This window comes from Cornus florida, unplaced genomic scaffold, assembly GCF_030987335.1.
Source record: "Cornus florida cultivar Cherokee Brave unplaced genomic scaffold, ASM3098733v1 CherokeeBrave_3.0.0_Hap2_Chr08, whole genome shotgun sequence".
NCBI lineage: Eukaryota > Viridiplantae > Streptophyta > Magnoliopsida > Cornales > Cornaceae > Cornus > Cornus florida.
In genome coordinates, this window is record NW_026775578.1 from 15,160,190 (window position 1) to 15,186,135 (window position 25,946).

The 25,946-nt window shown below is 34.8% G+C and overlaps 3 protein-coding genes across 3 annotated transcripts; 2 read left to right on the forward strand and 1 right to left on the reverse strand.

Annotated features, from left to right (window-relative positions):
• Positions 1–9,913, forward strand: LOC132269563 (homeobox-leucine zipper protein REVOLUTA-like). The gene is made up of 18 exons (XM_059770800.1): positions 1–1,185; positions 1,458–1,617; positions 2,154–2,239; positions 2,331–2,421; positions 2,537–2,632; positions 2,784–2,897; positions 2,990–3,073; positions 3,459–3,614; positions 3,690–3,764; positions 4,434–4,540; positions 4,702–4,885; positions 5,428–5,616; positions 5,893–5,973; positions 6,087–6,221; positions 6,961–7,295; positions 7,606–7,711; positions 8,842–8,991; positions 9,541–9,913. Exons 1-18 carry the CDS (start codon positions 953–955, stop codon positions 9,688–9,690), a joined length of 2,532 nt encoding a protein of 843 aa, XP_059626783.1. The 5' UTR covers positions 1–952; the 3' UTR covers positions 9,691–9,913.
• A 1,220-nt stretch (positions 9,914–11,133) lies between these two features.
• On the reverse strand, positions 11,134–15,692 carry LOC132269564 (CASP-like protein 5A2). The gene is made up of 3 exons (XM_059770801.1): positions 15,150–15,692; positions 13,946–14,078; positions 11,134–11,653 (listed from the first exon to the last, which is right to left on the reverse strand). The coding sequence occupies exons 1-3, from the start codon at positions 15,359–15,361 to the stop codon at positions 11,462–11,464; spliced, it is 537 nt and encodes a 178-aa protein (XP_059626784.1). The 5' UTR covers positions 15,362–15,692; the 3' UTR covers positions 11,134–11,461.
• A 1,227-nt stretch (positions 15,693–16,919) lies between these two features.
• On the forward strand, positions 16,920–23,388 carry LOC132269565 (ubiquitin-like protein 5). Its single transcript, XM_059770802.1, has 2 exons — positions 16,920–17,232; positions 23,162–23,388. Exon 1 carries the CDS (start codon positions 17,002–17,004, stop codon positions 17,221–17,223), a length of 222 nt encoding a protein of 73 aa, XP_059626785.1. The 5' UTR covers positions 16,920–17,001; the 3' UTR covers positions 17,224–17,232; positions 23,162–23,388.
• The last annotated feature ends 2,558 nt before the right edge of the window (positions 23,389–25,946 follow it).

Consider the following 25,946-nt stretch of genomic DNA (forward strand, 5'->3'; position numbering starts at 1 on the left):
GCATTTTCGATTTGCGAGCAATCTTTTTCTTCCCCACACTGTTCTCTTCTGTAGCTCAGACACATATCTCTGTCCCCCCTCCCTCTCTTTCTCTCTCTAAAACACCTCCTCCTCTCTCTCTCTCTTTCCGCTTACAAGACATGTCTAGGGTTTCACTCTCCACTCTATTTCTCTCTCACAGATCATCCACAGCTTTCTGATGTCTTCACAACCGTCTCTCTCCGTCGCTCGCGCGCGAGCCAGACTCTTTGCCCTCAATCTTCTCCTGCTTTCCAAGCTCCTTTGAGACTTTTCCACTGGTTTCGCGCTCTGCACGTATCGATTGTGTGTGTTAATCGGCGTGTCATACATATAAAAAGTTGAAATTTCCTCAGAAATTCAGCTGAAATCGACAACATAAAGATCGATTTAAGCTCTTTCTCCGTTCCTTTTTTGGCGTGCGATTTCAAGGTGTGCAACAACGTGGTTCAAAGTCTAATCTACCTCGAACGCAGCTTTAGAGAGAGACACACAGTTTGAGTTGTATTTTTTTTTTTGGAAGTTTTGGAGGAAAAAAGTAGAGCCTTTTAGTGGACAACGTTACAGAGAAAAGAGAGAGAGTTTGTTTTTCTTGGAAGTTTAGAGGAAAATCCAGAGCAATCAGTGAAGTTTTGGAGTTTTTGGAATCAAAAGGCGTTTCTTTGAGCTGTTCTTGACAACTTCATCGATCAAAGACTGAGAGTTTGGTGAAAATACAGATAATTTTTTGGCAGTATATTTCATAACTTCGGTTGAGCTATTTGGCTGTACCTTGGTTTATCTTCTGATATCACAGAAACGGACTTTAGTAGAGGAATCTTTTAGTTTACAGAGGACAAAATAGCTAGCTGGAAACAAATTAAGGCCGCTCAAAGTTTCTATAACTCTCTCTTCTCTGGTTCAGTGGGTCTAAACTTGAAGTTGAGTGACCGAAATGGCGATGGTAGCGGCGCAACAGCACAGGGAGAGTAGCAGTGGTAGCATCAGCAAGCATCTTGATTCTGGAAAATATGTCCGGTACACGGCGGAGCAAGTTGAAGCTTTGGAACGGGTTTACGCCGAGTGTCCCAAGCCTAGTTCCCTGCGTCGACAGCAATTGATTCGCGAGTGCCCCATCTTGTCTAAAATCGAACCAAAACAGATCAAAGTGTGGTTTCAGAATCGCAGGTAAAAAGGAATAATTGGTGTATTCATTTCTCTGATTTTGTTCCTCCAGTACTTTTTTGCCCAATATTCTTCAATTCTTTTCAGTTCCATGCATTCTCTTGCATCTATTTAATCAATGTTTAATGGCATTTTCAATTCGTTAAATTTCATACCGATTTCTAATTGTATGTTGATAATTTGAGCAATATAATTGAATACCAGTTATCAATAATTTGTATTTTGGACTATAAATTTCCAAGGGATTTGAAAAAGTATGACATTTGCCTGTGCAGGTGTCGAGAGAAGCAGCGAAAAGAGGCTTCCCGACTCCAGACCGTGAACAGGAAATTGACTGCGATGAACAAGCTTTTGATGGAGGAGAATGATCGCCTGCAGAAACAGGTGTCACAATTGGTGTGCGAGAATGGGTATATGCGGCAACAACTGCAAGGGGTATACTAATTTTTCCCTATCAATCATTGATATTCCTATATATATCTTTGTGATGGATCATCTTCTATTTCTTTTATGTGATTAACATGATAGGAATGGTCTCGAAAGGAGTGTTTGCTTTTAAGAAGAATATGGGTTGATCTGTTTTCTATTCATGGAGTAATTATATAAATTTACAGTTTTCGGAATCCCGGCATGAAAGACCCTTCCATTAGTCATCCTCTATTAAGAAACGAACTAAGATTTGGAACCAAACTTGGGATTCTGCAATTTACTCATGCTTCTCTGCACTTGAGTGCCTACTATATCTGTTTTATGCACAGAATTAGATATCTTTGTCTTTCTGCCCTTGGCTCTTACCATATTTGCTTACATCCGCAAAGATGTCTTAATAAGACAAATAGCACTAGCACTTGGAGTTTTCCACTTGAAAATGAGATAATAATGTGCAACTGCTCTGCGGTGCAATAAAAAATCTAATTTCCTTGTGGCATGTGTTTTGTGATAATTAACAATCTTTAATGAATTGTCTACAGGCATCAGCAGCAACTACTGATGGAAGCTGCGAGTCTGTAGTTACCACTCCTCAACATTCTCTCAAAGATGCTACTAACCCGGCTGGGTAATCTTGAATATCAATTCAACTCTCTCTCTCTAACAAGTAATATAATATTTGTAACTTCTGATGTAATTTTCCTTTATACTTTTGGCAGACTCCTTTCAATTGCAGAGGAGACCTTGGCAGAGTTCCTTTCAAAGGCTACAGGAACTGCTGTCGATTGGGTCCAGATGCCTGGGATGAAGGTTTTTGATTCTGTCCTATATGAAATTATTCACTTCGGCATTTCTTTGAAATTCATTATTATGTCTTTTCTGTGATGCTGATGCATTTGTGACAACTGGTATATTTTGTTGTCAGCCTGGTCCGGATTCGGTTGGGATTTTTGCCATTTCACAAGGTTGTAGTGGAGTGGCAGCTCGAGCCTGTGGTCTAGTAAGTTTAGAACCTACAAAGGTAAGCTCTCATGGACTTTGAAACTGCAATATGACTCCACACCCCTTCCCCCTCTCCTCTCTTCCATTTATGTAAAAAGCTTAATTTTGCATGCAATAGTGTTTGTGAGCTGCTGAAAAGGCAATATCATTTACATGCAACTTTTTGACAGATTGCGGAGATCCTTAAAGATCGTCAGTCTTGGTTCCGGGACTGTCGGAACCTTGAAGTTTTCACAATGTTTCCTGCTGGAAATGGAGGAATTATTGAACTTGTATACACGCAGGTGTGCAGAACCATTCTCAATCTTCTTTCAGTGTTCTGAATGGGAATTTGCCTTGTTTTCAGAGAAATGAATAAATATAAAAATGTTATCAGGTATATGCTCCAACCACACTGGCTCCTGCACGGGATTTCTGGACTCTCAGATACACTACAAGTTTAGACAATGGCAGTCTTGTGGTATGCATAACCTTCTATTCTAATAGTCCAGTACATTTTTGTGGTATATCTGTTATGCATGCTAGTGGCATTATATACTAGTAAGAGTTTTGGTTAAATGGATCCTGTGGGGACCTTTTTAAAAGTGTAGCTCATTCAGCATGATCTCTTCCAACAAAGCAACAAAAAAATAATGTTTCTGATGTGCATATTCTAAACATTATACTGTATCACAACGAGTTTTTTCGATTGCTTCAATTGGAGGTTTGGTTTTAGTGTACTTAACTTTTGCTACTGAGATTTGCTGATTGTTTAAAAGGAAGATATTGCATTGGGTTTTCTATGAGTTGGTATATAGGGATATTGTAATGTGCTCTTCATTCTTTCTTTATTGTCAATCTTTAAGGTATGTGAGAGATCCCTGTCTGGCTCTGGCGCTGGTCCAAATGCAGCTGCTGCTTCTCAGTTTGTAAGAGCTGAAATGCTTCCAAGTGGCTATTTGATTCGGCCATGTGAGGGTGGAGGGTCGATCATCCATATAGTGGATCACCTGAATCTTGAGGTTAGATTTGGTGACTTTGTTGTTCAATCTTTCCGACTTAGCAAGATCTTACATGAATACTTTGGTCTTATTTAGGCTTGGAGCGTTCCAGAGGTGCTGCGGCCACTTTACGAATCATCAAAAGTTGTAGCACAGAAGATGACTATTGCAGTAAGTGAATTTTTTTTTTTTTTTTTAATAAATGTTACACTGGAGTTAAAGCCTTGTTAAATTATGTCAGGTCATATAATAATAGTTTAGGTTTATTCTAGAAAATTTGGTTGCTTAAGAAAGTGAACATGCAGTCTGGGGGGTCATCTAACTATAATTTACTGTGTGTAGTGGCTCGTTCTAATTTATGTGAATGTGCCCGTCAGAAAATTGCATAAGCTCTTGCGCTTAGCTTTTTCTTTTAGAAGGACATATTGTCCTTGTAGTTTTTGCTGTGTCTTTAGGGTGATGAATAATTCCTGGGAAAAAAAGTTGTGATAGCATGGTTGGATTGACATTTGGAGATTAACTGGATGTGGCTCCTCAAGTCTTAGGTTCCTACTGTTCAGGAGACTTGTGCCCGGAAATGGTTACTCTCCACAAGGATGAATGTTTCTGCATTTGCATGCAATTCACTTTCTATTTACCGAATTACTGACAATGATATTCAGTTTATTGGTTTCAAATTTTTGGTATAATACTGAGCATGGCCTTATCTTCCAAGTGATTTTGGATTCAACCCCCAGGCTCTTTTTTTTAACCCCCCGGCACACACACACACACGAACCAAAACATACATACAACAGAAAGGGAAGGATAAATGGAATTAATTGAGCTTTTCCTGTGAAGGCACTCCGCTATATCAGGCAAATAGCTCAGGAGACAAGTGGTGAGGTGGTATATGGTCTCGGCAGGCAACCAGCTCTTCTGCGAACTTTTAGCCAAAGATTAAGCAGGTAGCTATATGTTACATATTTTCCTCGTTTCCTTTTATCCTTTAGGAAGATGGGTGCATGTAGCCAATGATGCTATATATAGCATGCATGTATCTGCTTTTTTGTTATGATAACTCATCTTTATCTGTATATTCATTCGTATATATTGTTTTATCCCGCAGAAGCTTTAATGATGCTATCAATGGATTTCAAGACGACGGGTGGTCCTTGATGAACTCCGATGGTGCTGAAGATGTTATAGTTTCAGTTAATTCAACCAAGAATCTCGGGGCCACTTCTAATCCTTCAAATTCGTTTTCCTTACTTGGAGGCATTCTCTGTGCAAAAGCATCCATGCTACTCCAAGTGAGTTATGGAACTTATTAATAAATGAATTGCCATTTTACCATTTCGGCTGATAACGCATTTCTGTATCCTTCATTGGCCAACTACATGCCATTGCTTGTGATAACAATTCAATGCATTTTTAGCAAACTCCTGACTGAGGAAATACATTGGTTCTCTGAAATTTATCACGTTCCTCTATTTATGGTGATGGATTAGCTCCTGGAGAGGATGCTTATTATGGTTTGCAATCATTAAGTTAATATTAACTGATTGTTTATGAAATGAGTGAAATCCTGCTCTGAGCTACACACACATATTTATGTATATGCATTGGTAATTTTAAGATTGTAGCTTTCAGGCTAAGTTCAAGTTGATTCACTTCTTATGTTCACAAGTTTGTCCAGGTTAAAGTTTAGTTTTTAATAGACTGCTAAATGTCAAACCCGTGTTAAAAATCCCGTCATGATCTTATTTAGGTTCAGAGTAATACTGTGTGGATTTTGGATGTAAAACTAATTGGGATTGCGTGTGTGCTTTTTTTTTTTTTTCCCCCCTGCTAGAATGTACCTCCTGCGGTGCTGGTTCGCTTTCTAAGGGAGCACCGGTCAGAATGGGCTGACTTCAGTGTAGATGCATATTCTGCTGCATCATTGAAAGCAAACACATATGCATATCCAGGGATGAGGCCCACAAGGTTCACTGGAAGCCAAATCATCATGCCACTAGGCCACACAATTGAACATGAAGAGGTATGCTTTTGGAACTAGCATTCTCCTCATCTTCCTATCCTCCTTGGCACACTACAAATTGTCATGTGCAAGAGATTCGAACTATTATCCATTCATTCTATTTGTTAAGACGGAACATCACTACTGTGAAAATAATTTTTTTTTTTTTTTTTACTGTGAAAATTATTAATTTTTTGGTAAAAAAATTCTAGAAAATGCATTTGACTTTTTACATGCGCTTTATAAACTATATAGCATGTAGCATCTCTCTTTATCACCTTTTTCCTTACATTTCAGATGATTGAAGTAATTCGGCTTGAAGGCCATTCTCTTGCTGAAGAAGATGCTTTTGTATCAAGAGACATTCATCTCCTCCAGGTGGATCTCTATGAATCGTATACACTATGAATTTGAAGAATGAATGCAAAACGAATAATTAGTGGTAACAGTTAATCTAAAATACTCACTTTAGAATTGTTTTTTTATTGCAGATTTGCAGTGGAGTTGATGAGAATGCTGTTGGAGCCTGCTCTGAACTTGTTTTTGCTCCAATCGATGAAATGTTTCCAGATGATGCTCCGCTGCTACCCTCTGGTTTTCGCATCATCCCATTGGATTCAAAATCAGTTAAGGATTCTCCACCTAAACCATATTTGTTATGCTATCAATTTTCATTATATATATTTTTTCTCTAAAGTAATTGTATGGTGCTGGCTGTAATTTGAATGCTCGATGTTCCGTTTGACTCAACTTTGTGTCTGAACTGCTGGCACTATTTCAAGCCCTCCTGAAAATTCCGCGGGCTTTGACAGTGTATTTTAGATCTCAGGCTCATATTCTAGCAGAAATTCCAAGCTTGAATTTGTTTCGGGCACAACTGATGGAACCTAAAGTATGTGTATAATACATGTCACAATTTTTTTGAGTCATGTCTCACGAAACCTGCAAATCAACACCATTTCCAGTCCTTTGTTGAGCCGTCTCTTCTCGTACCCCCACCTCAACATCACAGTCTCACCCTCTCTGGACTTTCTTGGTTTGCTGCTCCTCTGCCTCCAGGCAACATCTGTGGCCTCCACACTCATCCTCTGATCACCACCAGCAGGAATGGACTCGATGAAACATGAATATCAGGAGTAGTATAAAGGATTTCTTGGAATCTTTCTCAATAATTGTCGAATTTACAAATTACTAGAATAAAAAATTGAAGTTCCCGTTTGTTTTGATTCTTGATTCTTCTCGAGCCTCAGATCTGTTGGAGCACTGTTGAAATAAATATTATGGTTGTGAATGGAATGTGTATTCTGTAAGAAATTGATTGAGTAATCCTATTCTCCCTGCGATGCTAATGATTTCCACTTTCAGAGCGATATGCAGGATAAGTTGACTACACACCGGACCCTGGATCTGACTTCAAGTCTTGAAGTTGGCCCAGCAACAAATCATGCTTCTGGTGATGCGTCCTCTTCTTATAACACACGATCGGTCTTGACTATTGCCTTCCAATTTCCTTTTGAGAACAATCTACAGGATAATGTCGCTACTATGGCTCGCCAGTATGTTCGCAGTGTGATTTCCTCTGTACAAAGGGTTGCCATGGCTATATCTCCATCAGGATCGAATCCTACTGTGGGGCCAAAGCTTTCTCCAGGTTCTCCAGAAGCTCTTACTCTAGCTCAGTGGATCAACCAGAGTTATAGGTAAGTTATATTTCTCATAATTCGTGTTTATTAAGTTGCAAGCCACCATGATTATCTTTGATAGTGTGGGGTGTGAATTGATCCCTACACAACAGTTGATCATGGGTTAAGTCCTGCCTCATCTACACAAGCTTAGAAAAAGCTAAATTTAGTATGATAGACGTCATTGCTATTATTGTACTTTTCTCATTAGAGCTGTTATACTATAATGTAATTTTTTTTTATTTATAGAACATTGTTCTCATCACTTTGCTTGCAATGGTTCCCTTTTCCCTTTTTTATATTATTTTATTTCTTTTTCTCGTTGCAGTTACCATTTAGGGGTAGAATTGCTTGGATCTGATTCTGCTGGTGGTGACTCGGTGTTGAAAAATCTGTGGCATCATCAGGATGCCATATTGTGCTGTTCATTGAAGGTATCTCTTAGTCTATCCTTCTTGTGTGCTGTAATCTATGAAACACGGATTTCTAAAAAGAGAAGTACTTGTATCGTGTCTATGTCAGATACCAACACTTCGTTATACTTGTGGATATGTTTGTGATACTTCATAATCATATCCAAAATTTTAGTTTTAATTTTGATACATCTATTTTAACTTTTGATATGTATCTTACTTCAATTACATATCCGATACTTCTCATATATCTCAAGACCCGCAGTTGAAAATTTTTGAACATTTTCAAGTATGATATTGTAGTATAATTGTTAAGGAAAGTTTTGAATTTTCTTCGAAAAAGAAGTATTGAGATATATATCATGATTAATTTACTCTGAAACTTATTCATGCAATATAACTCTCAAATCTTATTGCGTGTCATAATTTTTTTATAAAGAAATGTTAGTAACAATACATATAACATACAAAAAATATGCATAACATAAACAATTATTATTTAAAATTATCTATGTATAATATTAATCTTTATACATATGTACGTTAATATAAAATATTGTTGTGTCCTTGTTGTATTGATACCCATGTCTTTGCTTCATAGGCAGTAACTTAAATTGAGTCATATTGATATGTACAATTGAAAATCATATTGTTTATGCATCTTTCATTATTCCCCCCCTTTCCCCTTAATTTTCTCAGCAACTAATAAGGGAACATCAATGAACTAGCATTGAAACCATAGGAGCTAGATGTGTGTGACAAACGTGCTTTCTAGTTAAAAATAATTGCTTCATGTTCTGGTAGCTAGGGGAGTTACACTGGGAGTAGATTGTCTTCCGGAGTTACACTTTGTGTCTTCAATCATAAGCATTAAATTTTGTTACACACAAAATTTAAAATAATTGCATTATATATTCTAATTGATGACCCAAGATTAGTCTAGAAGTTGAACATCTGAAAACAAGGTTTCCAATCAATGCACGCATCAATCAGAAAATTTAGCAAAATGTAGTTTTGGGCTGAAACAGAAGCAGCCTGCAACTTGTATTTATTTTGGGTTTCAGTTTGATAAGACTATTTGAGTTAATAAATAGATGATATGGTCTGTGTGATTAATCAGAGTTATGTGATAACTGGTGTCTTTGTTACAGTCGCTGCCAGTTTTCATATTTGCAAACCAGGCAGGGCTTGACATGCTGGAGACTACTCTAGTGGCTTTACAAGACATCACATTGGATAAGATATTTGACGAGTCCGGACGCAAGGCATTGTTTTCAGAATTTGCAAAGATATCACAGCAGGTACACTTTTTTTTACATTGGAATAATAATTCTTGTGCCATCATATTGGTTGTCTGCATTTCCTCACTGACGATCATATATGTAGTAGAGGTCTTCGCTAAGATAAGGTTTAGCATTACACTCGATCTTTCCACCCCATAAAACTACATTGTGTTTGCATGATCGGAATTTAGAGCCTAAAGTGTCTTTAGATTGTCTTTTTCCAAAACAATCTTCATAAACCATTCAATTTAAATAACTTTGTTTAATTGGGAGTATGTGATAAAACCTCCAAACATGGCTAATATTTCCATGCACTCAAACAAATGAATGAAACTCCCTCATGTATTGGATCTAAATCCTTACTATTTGTAGTGGTTACGAACATTGTTTCATTGGGAATGCAATGAATTGTAGTTAATCCATCCAATATAATTTTCGGGCAATAATGGATGGAGGAGAATAAAACAGCTTTCCTATTTGTATTGCACAATTGTTGATAGTTAAATCTTCAATTTATTTTGTTTTTAACTTTTTCCCTAAGCAATCTTCAATTTATTTTGTTGTCAGGGGTTTGCTTACTTGCCGGCCGGAATATGCATGTCAACAATGGGGCGCCATGTTTCATATGAAGAAGCCATTGCATGGAAAGTCCTTGCTGCAGAAGAGAACACTGTCCATTGCATTGCCTTCTCTTTCACTAACTGGTCTTTTGTGTGAACACTATTATTTATTCATCCAAAACCCTTCTTTCCCCTGTAGAAGGATAAAAAAAGAAAAAAAGAAAAAAAAATAAAATAAAAGAAAAGAAAAAAAGAGGTTGCAATGAGGATTTAAATCTCAGCCTTAGGTTTGAAGTACATTAATTTAATTAAAATTTGTTGAATGCTCTCAGGTTTTGGTTGATCAATGTAAATTTTGGTGATGCAGTTTTTTTCTCCTATTTATCAATTAGAATTTGCTGTGCGTTCTAATAAATAAATAAATATAAAGTCATTTGTCAGGACAAGCACAAATTTGAAGTTTGCTCAGGATACTTTTCTAGGGGAGAAAAAAAAAAATAAAAAAAAACAAGCATGCACAATTGTTGTAGACAATTCAATGCATGAACTCTTGAAGATCTCAAGTTTAAAAAAAAAAAAAAAAAAAAAGAAAGAAAGAAAAAATCTGATATTGAAATAATAGTAAATATTGTTCTTTAAATAATCTGGAGGGTGGGATGGGTTTTTTCCCCTTGAAATTCTGTTGATTAGAATAAACAAAACCCATCCCAACAGGGATGAGTCAGGTAACCAATGACTTGTGGAAAATAAATGACATTACAGAGTTGGTGATTCCAAATAGCGGAGAGGGAACAGAATTGATTTGAATTTATGTATTGTTTAAACTAAAATTGAATGGAGTTCAAAGTTTTTGTTCTATTGGAGCTTTACTGTCCCCAGGTTACCGACTATGTGATACTCCCTTGATGAATGGTACGTAAATATTTATTGGTCACACCCAAATTAAATTTAATTACTGATATTGATGATTCTCCAATTAACACAAAGATTCAAATTCAGAGATGGAATCTTAGGAAAAGGTGAAAGTCATGATATTGATAGTGAGTAGCCCTTTGCTGAAATTGTCAATGAAAATGATAGAACACAAAGTATACACAGTGAAACATTTCCAACAATTTGGAAGAGATAAAGAAGAATATTCCTCCAACGCACACGTCCTATCCTGCTGGCTTAAAAAATAAAAGTAAAAATAAAACTTGTGAGCGAGGCTTCCGTTAGTGTGGTGTCTAGAGAGTGTTAGATGTACACAGCCTTACCTTCACATTCGAAGAGATTAGTTTCTTGTTTTGAACTCGTCACCTTCAAATCACTACAAAGCAACTTTATCATTGTGTCAAGGCTCTATCATTGTGTCAAGGCTCACCCTCAAATTATTGAAGTTATAAAGTATCAAAGTTGAACCAAGAAAGCAGTGAAGATTAAAGAATGAGTTTGTTAGGCAGGAGAGCTTCCCAGTTTGAATTCTGTGATGGTTCAGAATGAAACCACTACCAATGTGTCGAAACTTTATATACATATTGACAAGGCTGAGCTTCGAAATAAAAAAAAAAAAAAAAAAACTCTGCAAACACACTTGCACAGAGAGTAAAGACAGGTAAAATGAACAGATTAAAAGTAAAATCTCATATCATACAAAATGTAGAAATACAGTTTCTTTGAACATCAAACACCATGATACAAACTCCAGATGATTAGATCAAGATGATCTAAAAAATGGAAGTATATTGGTCCCACTCAAATTCACAACCTTGCATGTGTTAAAAATGTTTTTGAGTCTGATATACATACCATATACACACAACAGAACTACACCATACAGTTTATGATTTCCGCTGCACGACAAAACAGACACTACAACAAGAAAGGCACACACTTAAAATGGCACTCTGGCATTGATTTTATATTCCTTATATTATTATTTTCGCTAATCATCGGGATGCCAGCGACCAAAAGTTCAAGAGAAAAGATGGTAATGCAGTGAACCAACTAAGGAAAGCCATGGCAGTAGCAGTCTCAAATTCCGTGCAGTGATTCTCTGAACAGAAACCAAGATCATTACCAATAAGGACTGTAATACCCGCAGATGCACAAGCTGCAGCAAATATAAGAGTGGATGTGATCTGCAGTGAAAAAAAGATTTAATAAGCTATGCAACTAGGAAAGAAAAATAGACTACAATACAACCGGCTCGCGAGTCACTGGCTACATATTTTTGCTATATATAGTAAAAAAAAAGGAAGAAGAAGAAAAAAAGAGAGAAAGAAATAAAGGAAAGACGGGGCTGTTATGGGGATAATTTAGTTCTCAGTGATTAATTTCTCAATCTCAGACTTAAAAAATTTCAGAAAGCATGCTGGGTATATCCAAATCACATAATCAGTTCAATTACTAACTAGTATGAAAATACAAATATTTAATCAGTTTTAAACTTTTTGACAGAAGTGAATATGATGGGGAGGTTTCCCAATCAAATTATTTTTTAAGCTTCAAACCCTGCACGAACCACTGGGAATGATTCCACATTAATATAAGAAGTTTATTCCTTGTGTTTATATACTTTGCAACTGGGACTGGTTTTCGTTTGTGTGCTTCAAAACTAGAAAATGGATAAAGTGTTTAAAAACTCCATCAAGTAAAATAACAGGAGAAAATACACTAAAGATTATGGTCAAGTTAGACAATTGTGTTAACGAAAAGTAAAACTGACAGTAATCACTAATCTGGGATGGTGAAACTAATTTTTAAGTTATCAGTAATTAGGGATACAACACAGAAATTACCAAAAAATTCTAAACTTCTCCAAGTCAACTTAAACTCGACTCCAACCTGCTTTGAGTAATCAGCGAAGGTAACCCAAAAGGTTAGCAGATGTTTTCTACTAGATCCAAGTCATTGGACCCAAATTAGGTTTGCAACAGTACAGAGCTAACATCAGCTTTCATAACAAGGTTCTAGCACCATATAGAGTTTTGAACTTGGTCAATACTGCAGTGCCCTCTCTATATTACTTACATATATATATATGTGTGCTCTCCATCTACATCTCTTTTCTCCCACACTCTCTCAAGACCAAATAACTATTAGTGAACATCTTAAGAATAGCATAAACTTTAAAACATTTCAAACTCTCCTCCAGACTAATACAACAGGAGCCATTTGCTCTGCTTTGAATATTTTTTAGCTGTCTTTCAGCATTTCCATCATCTTTGCATTTTCCCATGCTTTCATCCTTCTAGACAATTAGCTTGGTGGTTACCGATAATTTATTCTCTGGACTTCTTCTTTGTGTTATTTATTTATTTATTTACACTGTTCGCAATTGGTATTATTTATTAAGTGGTAATTATATCTGTTTTCCAGTTTTCTTTTGCATGAAAAGCACTGTTCACACGCATCAAATTTGTTGTGTTGCTCTCAGGAAAATATGAATTTTTAAAAAGAGGACGTTTAAGAAATTAGAGAATAGAGGTTTTGGAGAGAAAAATGTCTTAGCCCAGTGCACGAGGCTCCCACCATTGAGGGGTCTGGGGAAGGTCAAATGTATGTAGGAACTATAGATAGATGTTTTTTTTTTTTTGTTTTTGTTTTTTTTTTGGGGGGGTGGGGGGGGTGGGGGGGTTGTTAGAAAAGAAAGATCATAACTAACATCCATGGTCTTTTACCATTTTCTCCAGTTCAGTTACTTTATTCACTTCACAGTCAGTACAAACTATGCTCAGTTTCATGTCCACACAAACAAAAAACACACAAATGCATGTTGATGAAGCCATCTCGAATCAATCTTCAATCACAACTTAAATCGAGCAACATCAGTGAAGTAAATCAAACATGTTTCCTAATGCTAATCGATACTTTTGTTGCTAGAATATCGCAAAACTTGTTACATAATTGTAACAGGCACAGAGAGAGAGAGAGAGTTATTTCATTTTAAATATGCACTGACCTTGAAAATAAAAGGCATTTTTCCATTGGGAAAACATTTTAAGGAATGAGGGTACTAATACATACTCTAATATTACATCTTCCAACAACTCAGGCAGAAAATTGGTGTATTTTCCTAAACATGAAAAATGACCATGCAACCATCAAATATGTTAGGAGTTGTAAAAGTAATTTACCCTAAAACAAATTAAATAAAGTTGATTCATCACTAATTATTTCGCGCTGTTGATCCAACATGCCACCGGAGGTTGGATGCAAAATTCTTATTGTATCAGTAATTTCCACATATTAAAGTTGACCATTCTTAGAGGAAACTTTTCAGAAAGCATAATAATGAAACAAACAGCACTGCAGGTATCTGATTTCTGAGATTCACCCAGAATCAGTGAAAATGACCAAACCAAGACTAATGTCTACATGTTTGAAAATCATGCAGTTTTTCTATCACTAGATTGCAGTAACTATCTTACCCCATCACCAACAGAAAATAAACTGACAACTTGATAATTCTGCAGGCATCGACCCACTAGAATGGCATAAATATCAACAATCGCTAGCGAAAGGCTCCACAAACTCTGCAAGCCAGCAGCAGCAACGAGATAGCTAGCATTGTAATATTACAAAAGCATCAGTTGCAGGACTAACACTAACAAAAAATAAACTAAAAAAGAAAAAATTACTTCACTTTCTCAAGAATACCTATATTCAGTCACAAAATAAAATAAAAGACTCAGAAATCATTAACAAAGTAGATAACAATAGACCTTTTCCATCTAAATAAAAAATTGAACCAATATCTGATAATTATCAAGTACTCCACGCTTGAAGGTTCTCATTTGTCATTGTGAATAGAAGAAAAACTCATTTATATGAGTTCTATTTAAAATTCAGTCACCTAGTTCCATACTTTAACTTTGATGCTCACAAGAAGCAATAGGTAAAGAAAATGTGACAGCACGATCTTTGAAATTGCAGGACAAATTAAAGAATTTGGTTCAAACAAAAAATGTAATGAGAGATACATATTCTTAGCACAAATACAAAACCGTTGTCACAAATTAGACCAGGATTTAGTTGAATGCAATTGCTATTCCACACCGATCATCTATAGGAAATAAAATGAAATGGAGTTTCATGGGTCACTGTACTATATTGATTTCTTGAAACTGTCTTATAAATCTGATTCTTGTTTGCCTTCTTTTGTTGATGCATGTTTACTGTTTCTCTCTCTATCTATTATACATTATGCACCTGTTTCTTCTAATATATTTAGCCTTTCTACATTAAAAAAGAGGGGGAAAAAAAACTATGAATGCTACTAGGACAAATTTTAATAAGATCTTGATCATCAACCTAGTACAAACCTAACAGACAACAGTCACATTAAATTTGATCATAATTAAGCCCAATTTCATTTCAAGGTAAGTTTATCTTTGTGTTTTGATTCAATATCAAGCTTGTCTATCCAAAAAAAAAAAAAAAAATTACCAAACAAACAAACCAGAAGGATCAGACCTACCAACCCCATATCCAAGAGAAATGGATCCAAAATAATCATATCAGATCAAAATTAAAGTCGTGGTTAGGTAGTAAAATTAGAGAGAACGGAGAACATAAACCAGTACAAAAAAAATTAAATAAATAATAATTAGAGTTAAAGAAGTGATTGATTACCAGAAGGCAGTGACAGATGGAAAGTCGCTAGTGGTGGCCATGATACAGAGAGCCAAAGCTGCGAATACAAACTGACAAAAACGCAATATAAGGCCACCGATCGTACCCGGCATGCCTTGGATGTCCTTCATCCTTACTCTCGGAGCATTCCCGCCCTCCGTCGTAGCCGGTGGCGCTTCCACTGGGTGTACCGATGGGCGGCTCACATTCATCTCTTCACCACCGCAAACACAACAAATCTATGCCTATCCTATCTGCAGCTCTATCATAGACATATAATATTTTATATATAGATATATATGTGTTTACACAGTACAGTTCAATGATCTGTATACGATTAGGGATTTGTATAGTCAAATTTCGATAAAAAAGATAATCACATCTGAAACAATGAACCCTAAGAATTTGAGAAATTTGGTTGAGGAAAACCTCCGACCAAGTTCGTCATCGTCTCAAAGAACACGCGATCTTGTGATGAAGAGTAGAGACCAGACTTCAACCAAAAAAAAAAAAGAAAAGGAGTAGAGGCAGATACTCAGAGAGTACAAAAAGGAGATTACCAAAATAAGTGAAAAACAACTTTATTCTAAATTATGACATTTTCTCAAATATAGTATGGTGCAAAATGTAATAAATATTACTAAATATACTTCGATTACTTGTTTCTATTTGTCTAGTTGACAACAAAAGTGTGAAACAAAAATAATTGACAAAAAAAATAATACTTAGGTTCTCATTATTAAAGTTTTAGATAATGTCACTAATTATGAATTAATAATAAATAGACATGTCATTTTTAATTATCAAATTTAATATGGTAGGTAGATATCCACTTACCAAATCAGCGATAGTGATTTGATTATCATTTATAATTTGATAATTAAAATAGAATATATTCATTTATTATTGATTCATATTAGCGGTGAGTCTGTGATAAATTCTGACTAATGAAGACCTAAGAATTGTTTAAAAAAAATTCATTCCGATTTTAAACCATATGGCCTAGTTTAATTAAAAAATTCAAACTAAGAAAAAAATGAATCTATGAGAGTTTAATAAAAGATTATAAAGAAATCAATCTTGAAGTTTTAGTAGATTAAACCGCTAAAATGGCCTATGATCAAAGTTCAGTTAATAAATTTTCAACCTTCGTATTAAGTTCCTGACAAAAATTTTTGTCTCTTAGTTTCAAAGTGTATAAAATTATTTTTATTTTGAGTATTCTCAAAAATATTGGAATCATATGCTATTACAACCTTGTGTATAATACGAACAATTCGTGCTCATTTATGAGATTATTATACCAACCCTTATTGTGAAGAACGAAATCGGGAATGGTAAAATTTGACTAATCTAAAATATAGCATGATATTAATAAAATTCATAAATCTGACTCTCTCTTATTTTATTAGTGTTAAGTGCCTCTTACTTTAAATATATATATATATATATATATATATATATATATATATATATATTATCCTTTCAATTACATAAATGCATGCATTTTAATTTTAAAGTTATTTATTTCTTTATTTTTATTATATCATTATTATTTATTTATTATTATTATTATTTTTTGTAGTTTTGAAGAATACTCCGTAAAAGTTAAATCTAATAAGGGTCAAATTTAGTTTAAAATAATAATGATAATAATAATAATAATAATAAGGGTCAAATTTGAAGCCGTCACAGGACAAAAACACCCTCCTTGAATGTAAATCGGATATTCCGGAAGCGCGAGGTCGGTCAATTTTGGAGGCGTATAATACATGATGGTCTAATAATAATTCCAAATTCAATCAAATTGAATTCCGCGAGTCTGTGAAAAGCTAGGGTTAGGGTTTGAAAGATGATAGAGGTGGTGTTGAACGACAGGCTGGGGAAGAAGGTTCGGGTGAAGTGTAACGACGATGACACCATCGGCGATCTGAAGAAGCTGGTGGCGGCTCAGACAGGGACTAGGGCTGACAAGCTCAGGATCCAGAAGTGGTACAACATCTACAAGGACCACATCACCCTCAAGGACTACGAGATCCACGACGGCATGGGGCTCGAACTCTACTACAATTAAATTAAACAGGTATATATGTACATATCTATATATGATATTCTGAGGCGGCTGAATTTAATTTAGTAATAACTTTTAGACGATCAATCAATCTGTTTATGTTGGCTCTGATCTTTTGATGTCAATTACGAGTTGTTTTTGATGGATTGGAGTTTCTTTGATCATGGATTTTATAGAAAATATTTGCGTTTTGTTGTTGTTTTCTTTAAATTGATATGAATTGATAATTGGTTTGTGGTACCAATTGTGATGTGTGTGAAACTTTTTGAGCGAGCGTGAGAGCTGAGTTTGGATTTCCACTAATTGTAGGTTTTTCGATAGTCAAGTAAAGTTGTAGATGGAATGAAATTAAGAGGTCGACATGTAACACCCAAGTGGGGTGGGTGTGCACACAAAATAAGAATTAGAAAAGCTTAGATTGAGATTTATTTGAAGCAGTCTATCCTTAATGATATGAAGAGGTCGACAAGTAACACTCACTATTATTTTTTGTTTGTGTAAAACAATCTATTGTGAGGGCTTCTAGGATGGGTGCAATGAATAAAATCAGTTTCCTATAATTCCAATGTCTTGTGTTGGACCTCCCTAAGCTGGTAGTTAGGAGGGGTGGATTTGGACAAACTGCAGTAATGCAGTATTGCTTTTACTTGAACAAGCATTCTCATGCTTGCCAGTCCAAGCTTTTATCATTTGACCGTGGTCCCTTGTAATTAATGTAAGGAAGAAATTTGTTCAAAGAAGAACTTGTTATAAGTAAGATTATTTGGTTGCAATAAATATTATCTAAAATTTGTTATTTAAATCTAAAATTGTTTAGTAATCTTGGTGACGATTGTGTATGTTTTTCATTTTAAGTTTTTACATGACAAAATTGTAATTAGACAATGAATTACTATATTACTTATCAAAAAAATAAAAAAAATAAATAATAATAATAATTCTGCCCTGGATTACCATAAACTTGTAGTCAGTTAATGAAAAAGCTTATGTGAATGAAATCTAGAACTACTGCTCAAATTACTTGTAGAAACCAATTACCACATCAAACATGGTGACAAGTAATTTGAGCAGTGGTTCTAGATTCAAATATGGTGACAAGTGTCATTTTCAATAAAGAAATTCCAATAGAATGGTTAGGTATGACAATAAATTAGAAACCAAGACAATGCAACTATAGTTAATCATCATAATCCATAAGATAATTGTATTATGCTTTGTAATTTGTAGCTGCTTGAACCAATTACCATATCGAGATAGTTGCTTGAACTTCTCTTCATTTTTTGAAGCAAGTGGACTTGTCTCTCCGTCCATAATCTGAAGTAGCCATTTTATCATGAAAAAGCCCTGCATGTTTGCTTCACAACACCTGCCCTTATGGATAGCTCATAAATTTACTATAGGTTCACAAACTCTATTGTTTATGAAATTTCACAAAAGACATCTCCATGAGTTTTCTTGTGCCACAATACCATGTCGAAGATGGTAATGCATTCTAACTCATACAATTTATACTACTATATAAATGTCAATGGAATATTTATTTTTTGGGTAAATTACTTTTAGATCCCCTGTAATTTTGTGAAATTACCCCAGGATTTAAGTTTTGACTACCCTTGCCGTTAGGTCAATCAAAGGATGAAATATTAAATTCTAAAAATGACCTTATATGATGCAAAATGACCTAAACTACCTTATTATCTTTAGGAAATGACTAATTTAAACAAACTTATTGGACAAAAATATAAATAAGTAAAAGTTACATATACTTAGTAAATATGAATTTACATTTAATCTACCAAATACCCCATTTTACTTGCATTTAATGTATATAATTAGAAAATAAAAATACGCTTATTACACACGCACACATATATGTACACACCCCCCTCTGCAGCCTTCCTCTGCCGGCCACAATCCCTTCTCCTCTCCTGGTTCTCTCCACCACTACCATCTCCAACCAAACCCTCCTCTCCATCTCAATTCCATTTTTGTTTTCCCAATCCCTCTGCAATTTTGTGTGCGCGCACGCGCGCACACACACTACACATATACATCATACATGTATGTTTGGGCCATTTAATTGTGCTGTCCATGTTCTCCATCACTGGCAAGAGCTTGTTTGTATTAGGTTTCAGGGAGTGTATAAGCCAATGGGAATGTGAGTAATTGGGCCCCCGACAAAACCCGCTCCCTTCCCCTCTTTCACACACCACAAACTCTTGCCTTCTCTTCATTGCCATTCTCTACCCTCGCAATCTCTAAATTTAATTGATCAAAACCCAATGATCACCCTCATATTCTCTCTAAATCACAAAGCCACAATAATAATCATACAAGAGAGAGACTTAGCTAATTGGTGTTCTGGCACTCTCTTAAATCTTTGTTTCACAACAATAGACTCGATACTTTCATAGGTGATTTGGGTGTGAAAGCAAATACTACATGTTATTGGGGCTTCTGTTGTTGTGGTTGATTCATCATCACTATTGTTGGTATTGGTAGTGGTTATGTTGAGGATCCATGGTCAGAGGGAAACCTTATATATAGATATATAGATACGTGTGTGTGTGTGTGTGTGTGTGTGTGTGTGTATAGAGTGGTGGTGGTTGTGGCGGTAGTGGTGGAAAAGAGGACCGTCACATGAGCTATAAGTATTAAATTAATATAATAAGTACGAGGGTATTTTGGTACTTTTCGATATAGACATTTACTGACATATGTCCGTGACTTAAAGTAATTTACCCTTATTTTTTATGTAATTTTTTTTTTTTTTTGATAAGTAATAATAAATTAAAAAGGGCGTTCGATAGGGGAACGTGTCACGTAGACAAGGGAACCGGGGTTTAAGGCCCCAAAGAATCCAAAAAAGAAATTAAATTATTTTTTATGTAATTTTTATTGAATATAATATATATAATTAGTTTATATACAATTTTTAGTAGTTAATTATTCTGTTGGTCCATCTACATTCCTATTTATTATAAACATTTTTTTTTTGAATGATAAATCAGATATTTCTACTAGGCTTTTCACATTCCGAAATATACATCCGTATTCTTTTTTTTATGTGTACATTTTTAATGATAATTAATCATATATTTAGTTTTTTTTATGTACATTTATTTATTTATTCACAATTATGTAAAATAAAATACATTCAATTGTGTTCTTGTATTCTAGTGTATATCTCATTTCCTCTTATAGTCTATGCTATTAAAAATTTTCTAATAAGTCGAACTAGTTAAGAACTTTAAGGCTCAACAAACCTAAAAAGTCCTTACTCGCAATAATTTAAAAATTAATGAATTGAACTTGTTTTTGTATTGGAAACTTGAACTATTTTCAGTTAGGTTCTTCAAATAAAAAAAATAATTGATAATTAGATTAAATCAAATAAATAAAGAATTGTGCGTTTTACAATAAGAGAAAGTAGGCAGTTTTTTTTTTTTTTTTAACCTTCTTAAAACAGGAGATTAAAGATGGAGATGTAGATTGTCCGATGATCAAAGAGAGAGAGATTAAATTTGAGGCTAAAAATTATAAGTAGGGGACAATTGTAGAATTTATAAAATTCTATATATACAATAAAAATATAAAAAATTTGAATGGGCAATTTTAAAATCTATATATACAAAGAGTAAATATAAAACTGGAGAGAGTTGATTAGGTTATATCCAAAAATTACAGTGGGGACAGATTTATATATTGGAATTTTTTCATAATTTAAGTCGGGGCACTTTCTAGATTTTACAAAATTTATAAATATATAATACATTTTTTAAAATTTCAGAGGACCGCGGGGGGGCAGCTCCATGCCTGCACACACGTACACATATTGTTCTACTTTTAGTATCATGCTTTGTTGGAAGATGTCTTTGGATAATTTGAATTCATTTTTGATGTCTATTATAAAAGTTGCATAACATGTACACTTTTACTAGCATGTTCTAAAAGTATGTAGGCATATAACTTGTAGAAATCCGTATGCATATCCCTCTTTTTCTTGAACTTGGCCTCTCCGCCATTTGTGTTTAAAAGTGAAGTCCTTAATCTTAATTGCATCAAGACTTGTGAGGCCATTTCTTTTGCACAATTGTTTCCTGAAAAAGAGGGGGGAATATGATGATATGTAGGTCATTTGGGTTTGGACAAGAAGCTATTTTTGTTTCTTCCTTCCTTCTCACCTTTACCTTCGTCCAATAAAAGTGGGTATTCCTCCATCCTGTTTTAGTGACATAAAATGGAGAACAGATTTTCACGTTTTCGACCATTACAGTGTTGGTTTTGCTTATAGGGTGTTTTGTTGTTGTGTGTGTGGTTGGGGGTTGGGGGGGTGTCATTTGGGTTTGGACAAGAAGCTATTTTTGTTTCTTCCTTCTCACCTTTACCTTCGTCCAATGAAAGTGGGTATTCCTCCCTCCTGTTTTAGTGACATAAAATGGAGAACAGATTTTCACGTTTACGACCATTACAGTGTTGGTTTTGCTTATAGGGTTTTTTTTTTTTGGTTTGGGGGGGGGGGGGGGGGGGGGGTGGTGGGGCCGGGGTTGGGGGGGGGTTAACAAAGCTTTGACACCTGGGCTTGAAAGCAACTTGATACTCATCATTATGGGACTTCTGTTTGATATGGTGTGACAGGCGGTGCTGATATATGTGTGGGTGGAAAGATAGATAGCAAGGCCTGGGTAGAGCTTTAAGTCTGGATTCCTCCTTTTTTTTATTTTTTATTTCATGTTAAATGGTTCTTAAGAATTCGTTTCAGTTTTGTTCTCTCTCTCTCTCTCGCTGTGGGACATGGTTTGATTATTGATGTTAGTACATGAATGCGGTGTTGAAGCTCTTTTGAAGACCTTAATTCAAACCAAAAGGTGGGGTTGGGATCTTTGGCATGGAATAATAGTTTGTGGATTGATGTCCTTGTTGTAACTTTACATATTAGCTGCCTTTATTTTTATCTTCAATTCTTTTACCTTCTTTTTGGTATATTTATTCATTTTCGGATGGTGAATGTGGACCTAAATATTCTTTAGGTTGCACTGGGATTGATGAATGTGAAAGGGGATTTTCATTTCTTCCACCTTGTTTTCAGATTTTACTTTTGTGCCATTTAATCCAGACTCTAATTCTTTAACCCTTTACGAGAATGCAGCAACCTTGTAATTTACTCATTTCTAAGTACAATTACAAATTCGAATTGAACTAAGGTTGAAAAACCCCAACACAAACTTAATTTGAGTTAAGCTCGTGGTTATGTGTCACCCACCCAAAACATATCCCAGATTGAGCAATCCAAGTTTAACTTGAATCCTAACCCTACTTTATGTATTTATATTTACATATATTTATAATAATGATGGATTCCTCTTTTTTTTTTTTTTTTTTTCATTTTAAATGGTTCTTAAGAATTCGTTTTAGATTTGTTCTCTCTCCCTCTCTCTCGCTGTGGGACATGGTTTGGTGTTAGTACATGAATGTGGTGTTGAAGCTCTTTTGAAGACCTTAATTCAAGTTTTTGATGCAATTTTGCTGAGTCTTCTTGGTATAGACTCTTGGATGTTGTACCGAAGACTAAGGTTCAAGGTCTTGTTGTAGATTGAAAGTACAGAAGCAGTCTTTTGCTATTAAAATTTCTGTTCTCTTCCATGCATTGGCAAGGAAGTTCTTTTTTTTCCCTAGTTGATACTCCCAACCCCACCCCCTTCTCTCCTCTCAAGGAATTGTTTGCACCCAAGAGGAGAGAACAATTCCTTGAGCTGTGTGTGAATATCAACTAGGGAAAAAAAAAAAACAAAAAACACTCATTACTGTATATATACTGTATCTCTCTTTTTCTATCTTTTTTTTTTTTTTTTTTTCTTTTTTTTCTTTTTTTCTTTCTTTCGTTTTTTAATATTTATTGTTTTCCAATACTCAGACAATTCTTGTTTATTTCTTTTTGCAGGTTTGCAGTCATGAAATTGGGGCTCTAGGTTTCTGCTTGGGGGATGGACTCTGCGTCACTTACGAGTAACAAGTTTATCTAATAATTGTCTGCACTTATAGTATGTTAATATGTTAATTGATGAACGGTTGAATGCTTTTTTTTTTTTTTTTCCTTTTTTAATAAGTAATGAACAGTTGAATACTTAATTGGATTTTTAAATGTATAAGTACTATTTCCTTGACAAACTAGTGCCTTTCATATTCGTTCTTTTCATGTTGGCTCAATGTTGTTATATCTTGTTTTAGCCTTGTGCTTGTTAACATGCGGGATCTCATCCACAGCTAATTTCCTCTTAATAATGGTCGGTTGATGCATAAAAGATTTGTCCTCCCTAGTCTTTCTGGCCTCAAACGTTGTATCAACTATAATCCACCTGATGGGAAGCCTATAGATATAAATATTTGTTGGTTGAAAACTTGTCAAAAAAATTATATTTGAAAAGAAGGAAGTTTATAGATATAAATATATGTTGTATAATACAATGTTAATTGGCACTTAAAAACTTTCCGAGTTGATTAAAACAAGCATTGCCTTGTTAAACATTAAAAGCCAATCTATGATTGTCTGACTAAATTGTTGGTGCTTAAGTTCCTTTATTGCAATTTGTAGTCCACTTATTGGAAACTACTTCTTCTTCTCCTCCTCGCAACCTTAAACTGTAATTTGAAGGCTATTAATATAAAACAAGAAGTCCATGTTCCTGTCTTGTAATTTGAGACACTTGAATCTTATTTCGGATATCGTGACATAATATGGTAGAAAATGCATAAATCAAAGAACAATTGAAAAATAGAATTCAGGGATTAAATAATAAATGACACTGAGGTTGTTCCTAAGGTAGAGTTCCTAATGTTTATTCCATATATGATGACATAGCTGGTAAATCTCTTTCATGATTGCATTGAAGACTATTAGTATAAAAAATCTGAAAAAACTTACTTGATGTTGAAGCTGACATATGTATCATTTGCATTCTTAAAGCACTTGCTTAGATTGATGGGCCGCCTTTTCACGCAATTAGAATGTTATTGGAGCAGTTCGTTCAGATTACTATGATATGTTCCTACTTTCGGTTGATTTTTATCAACACTCTTCGATGTCTACACGTCTGTGATGATGTATCAACCCATTTTCTGACAGGTTTAGTGGCCTTGTTAGTGTTTCAAATTATTGAAATGCATCTTGTGTCACATGTTATGGGATACTCTTGATTGGTTTTTGAAACCAAATATAGTGTGAATCTGTGTGTGTGTGTGTAAGCCTTTTCCAGGCAGGTACAATGTCATTTTCATGGTTTGTAAATCTCATGATTCCATGATCAATTGCTAGTAATTATTGGAAGTTGAATTTTTTTTCTTACGGAGTCCTCTCAAGATGCTTAGGTGTAATGGCTTTATCTTTTGCAGATCTCCCACTAAAATTTGGGTCACCAAAGAGCACGATGGAAATGGTGTCACCATACCTTGTTTTTATCCTTTGTAACAACATATGAACCATTGTATTGCGTTTTTTCAGAAAATACAATGAATGTTGCTATTAACACTCGAAGAACGTCTCGTGGCACAACACACACACACACATATATTTCTCGATTAGATTAAGTATGTACTAACTCGCACACTTCTCTTTTTTGCCATGACCCAGATCGGAATTCTCGGTTTTGGTACGACATAGATCTTAAAAAGTAATTTTATCATGAAAGCCCTGCACTAATGTCATTCTGAGAGTTCTTTCATGATGAGTTATTCTTATTGAACTAGGCTCATTTGATTTTTTCACATATCTTAATAAATTATCTCAATTTTTTTTAATTAACTAATTAATTTATTTTTTTGGTACTCACACATCCTTGTTGTTTTTTTTGAGATTTGAACTCTGACAGAGATTGATACAGTTAGGTTACTGGTACGTTGATTTCAATCTATTCTTTAAATAAAGAGAGTTTATATATTTTGTCGTGAGAAAGGACTTCCATGATAGTCGTACTTGGTCGAAAATTAGGAAAGAAACGTTTAGCAATGCTTTGAAAGGTGTTTTTTTTCGACCCCTCAAATTTATTGGGCTCCATTTTCCTAAGCCCAAACCAATCCTTTGACCATTTGACTTCAATTTCTCATTCTTTTATATTTCTCATCTATCATATCGTGGGAAAGCAAGTCTCAATGTTGGGAACACCCCTACATACACCGGAGTCATTTGGGTTGGTTACGCAACACAAATACATCAATTACACAAATATGCAATGAAAATTTGTTACCTAAATAATTTAAATTTGTTAAAGTGACCCAAGACATCCTGTGATTTGATGTTATAGTGATTTTTACAACTATTACGTCACAAGGCTTCTAAGCATTTTCTTTTAAGCATAATTTATCTTGTTAAAGGGGTTATTATAAAGCTCCATTACAAATGAGAATGCGTGCTCAATTTTCAAAGGTGCGAGAATAATTCACTCGAATCACTCCTATTCCTAGTTAAAAATTGGTGGGTGGGAGTCAAAATTCCTTTTAAAAAGTACAAGAGGCTCGCTCACCAAAACGGCGACGGAGTGGGACCGCACGTGTCCCATCCCCTCACGTGCACCTGCTTTCAACGTGTTCTTTGGGTTTCTGGAATACATTCTTATTCTTATCGTAGGTAGGGTGCTGTAAATTTCATTTATATTTTATTTTAATAAATTTATTTTAGATTTTAATAAATTTATTCTAAATTTCAACAATATGTTAAAATCTTAAACAAAAGT

Excerpts from the sequence above, each read along its gene's own strand:
- LOC132269563 (XM_059770800.1), top strand. The coding sequence starts at position 953 with ATGGCGATGGTAGCGGCGCAACAGCACAGGGAGAGTAGCAGTGGTAGC. Across the intron at positions 1,618-2,153 it reads TGCGGCAACAACTGCAAGGG|GCATCAGCAGCAACTACTGA; the intron begins GTATACTAATTT and ends AATTGTCTACAG. Across the intron at positions 7,296-7,605 it reads TGGATCAACCAGAGTTATAG|TTACCATTTAGGGGTAGAAT; the intron begins GTAAGTTATATT and ends TTCTCGTTGCAG.
- LOC132269564 (XM_059770801.1), bottom strand. The coding sequence starts at position 15,361 with ATGAATGTGAGCCGCCCATCGGTACACCCAGTGGAAGCGCCACCGGCT. Across the intron at positions 14,079-15,149 it reads CCATCTGTCACTGCCTTCTG|CTATCTCGTTGCTGCTGCTG; the intron begins GTAATCAATCAC and ends TTACAATGCTAG. Across the intron at positions 11,654-13,945 it reads TATTTTCTGTTGGTGATGGG|ATCACATCCACTCTTATATT; the intron begins GTAAGATAGTTA and ends TTTTCACTGCAG.
- LOC132269565 (XM_059770802.1), top strand. The coding sequence starts at position 17,002 with ATGATAGAGGTGGTGTTGAACGACAGGCTGGGGAAGAAGGTTCGGGTG.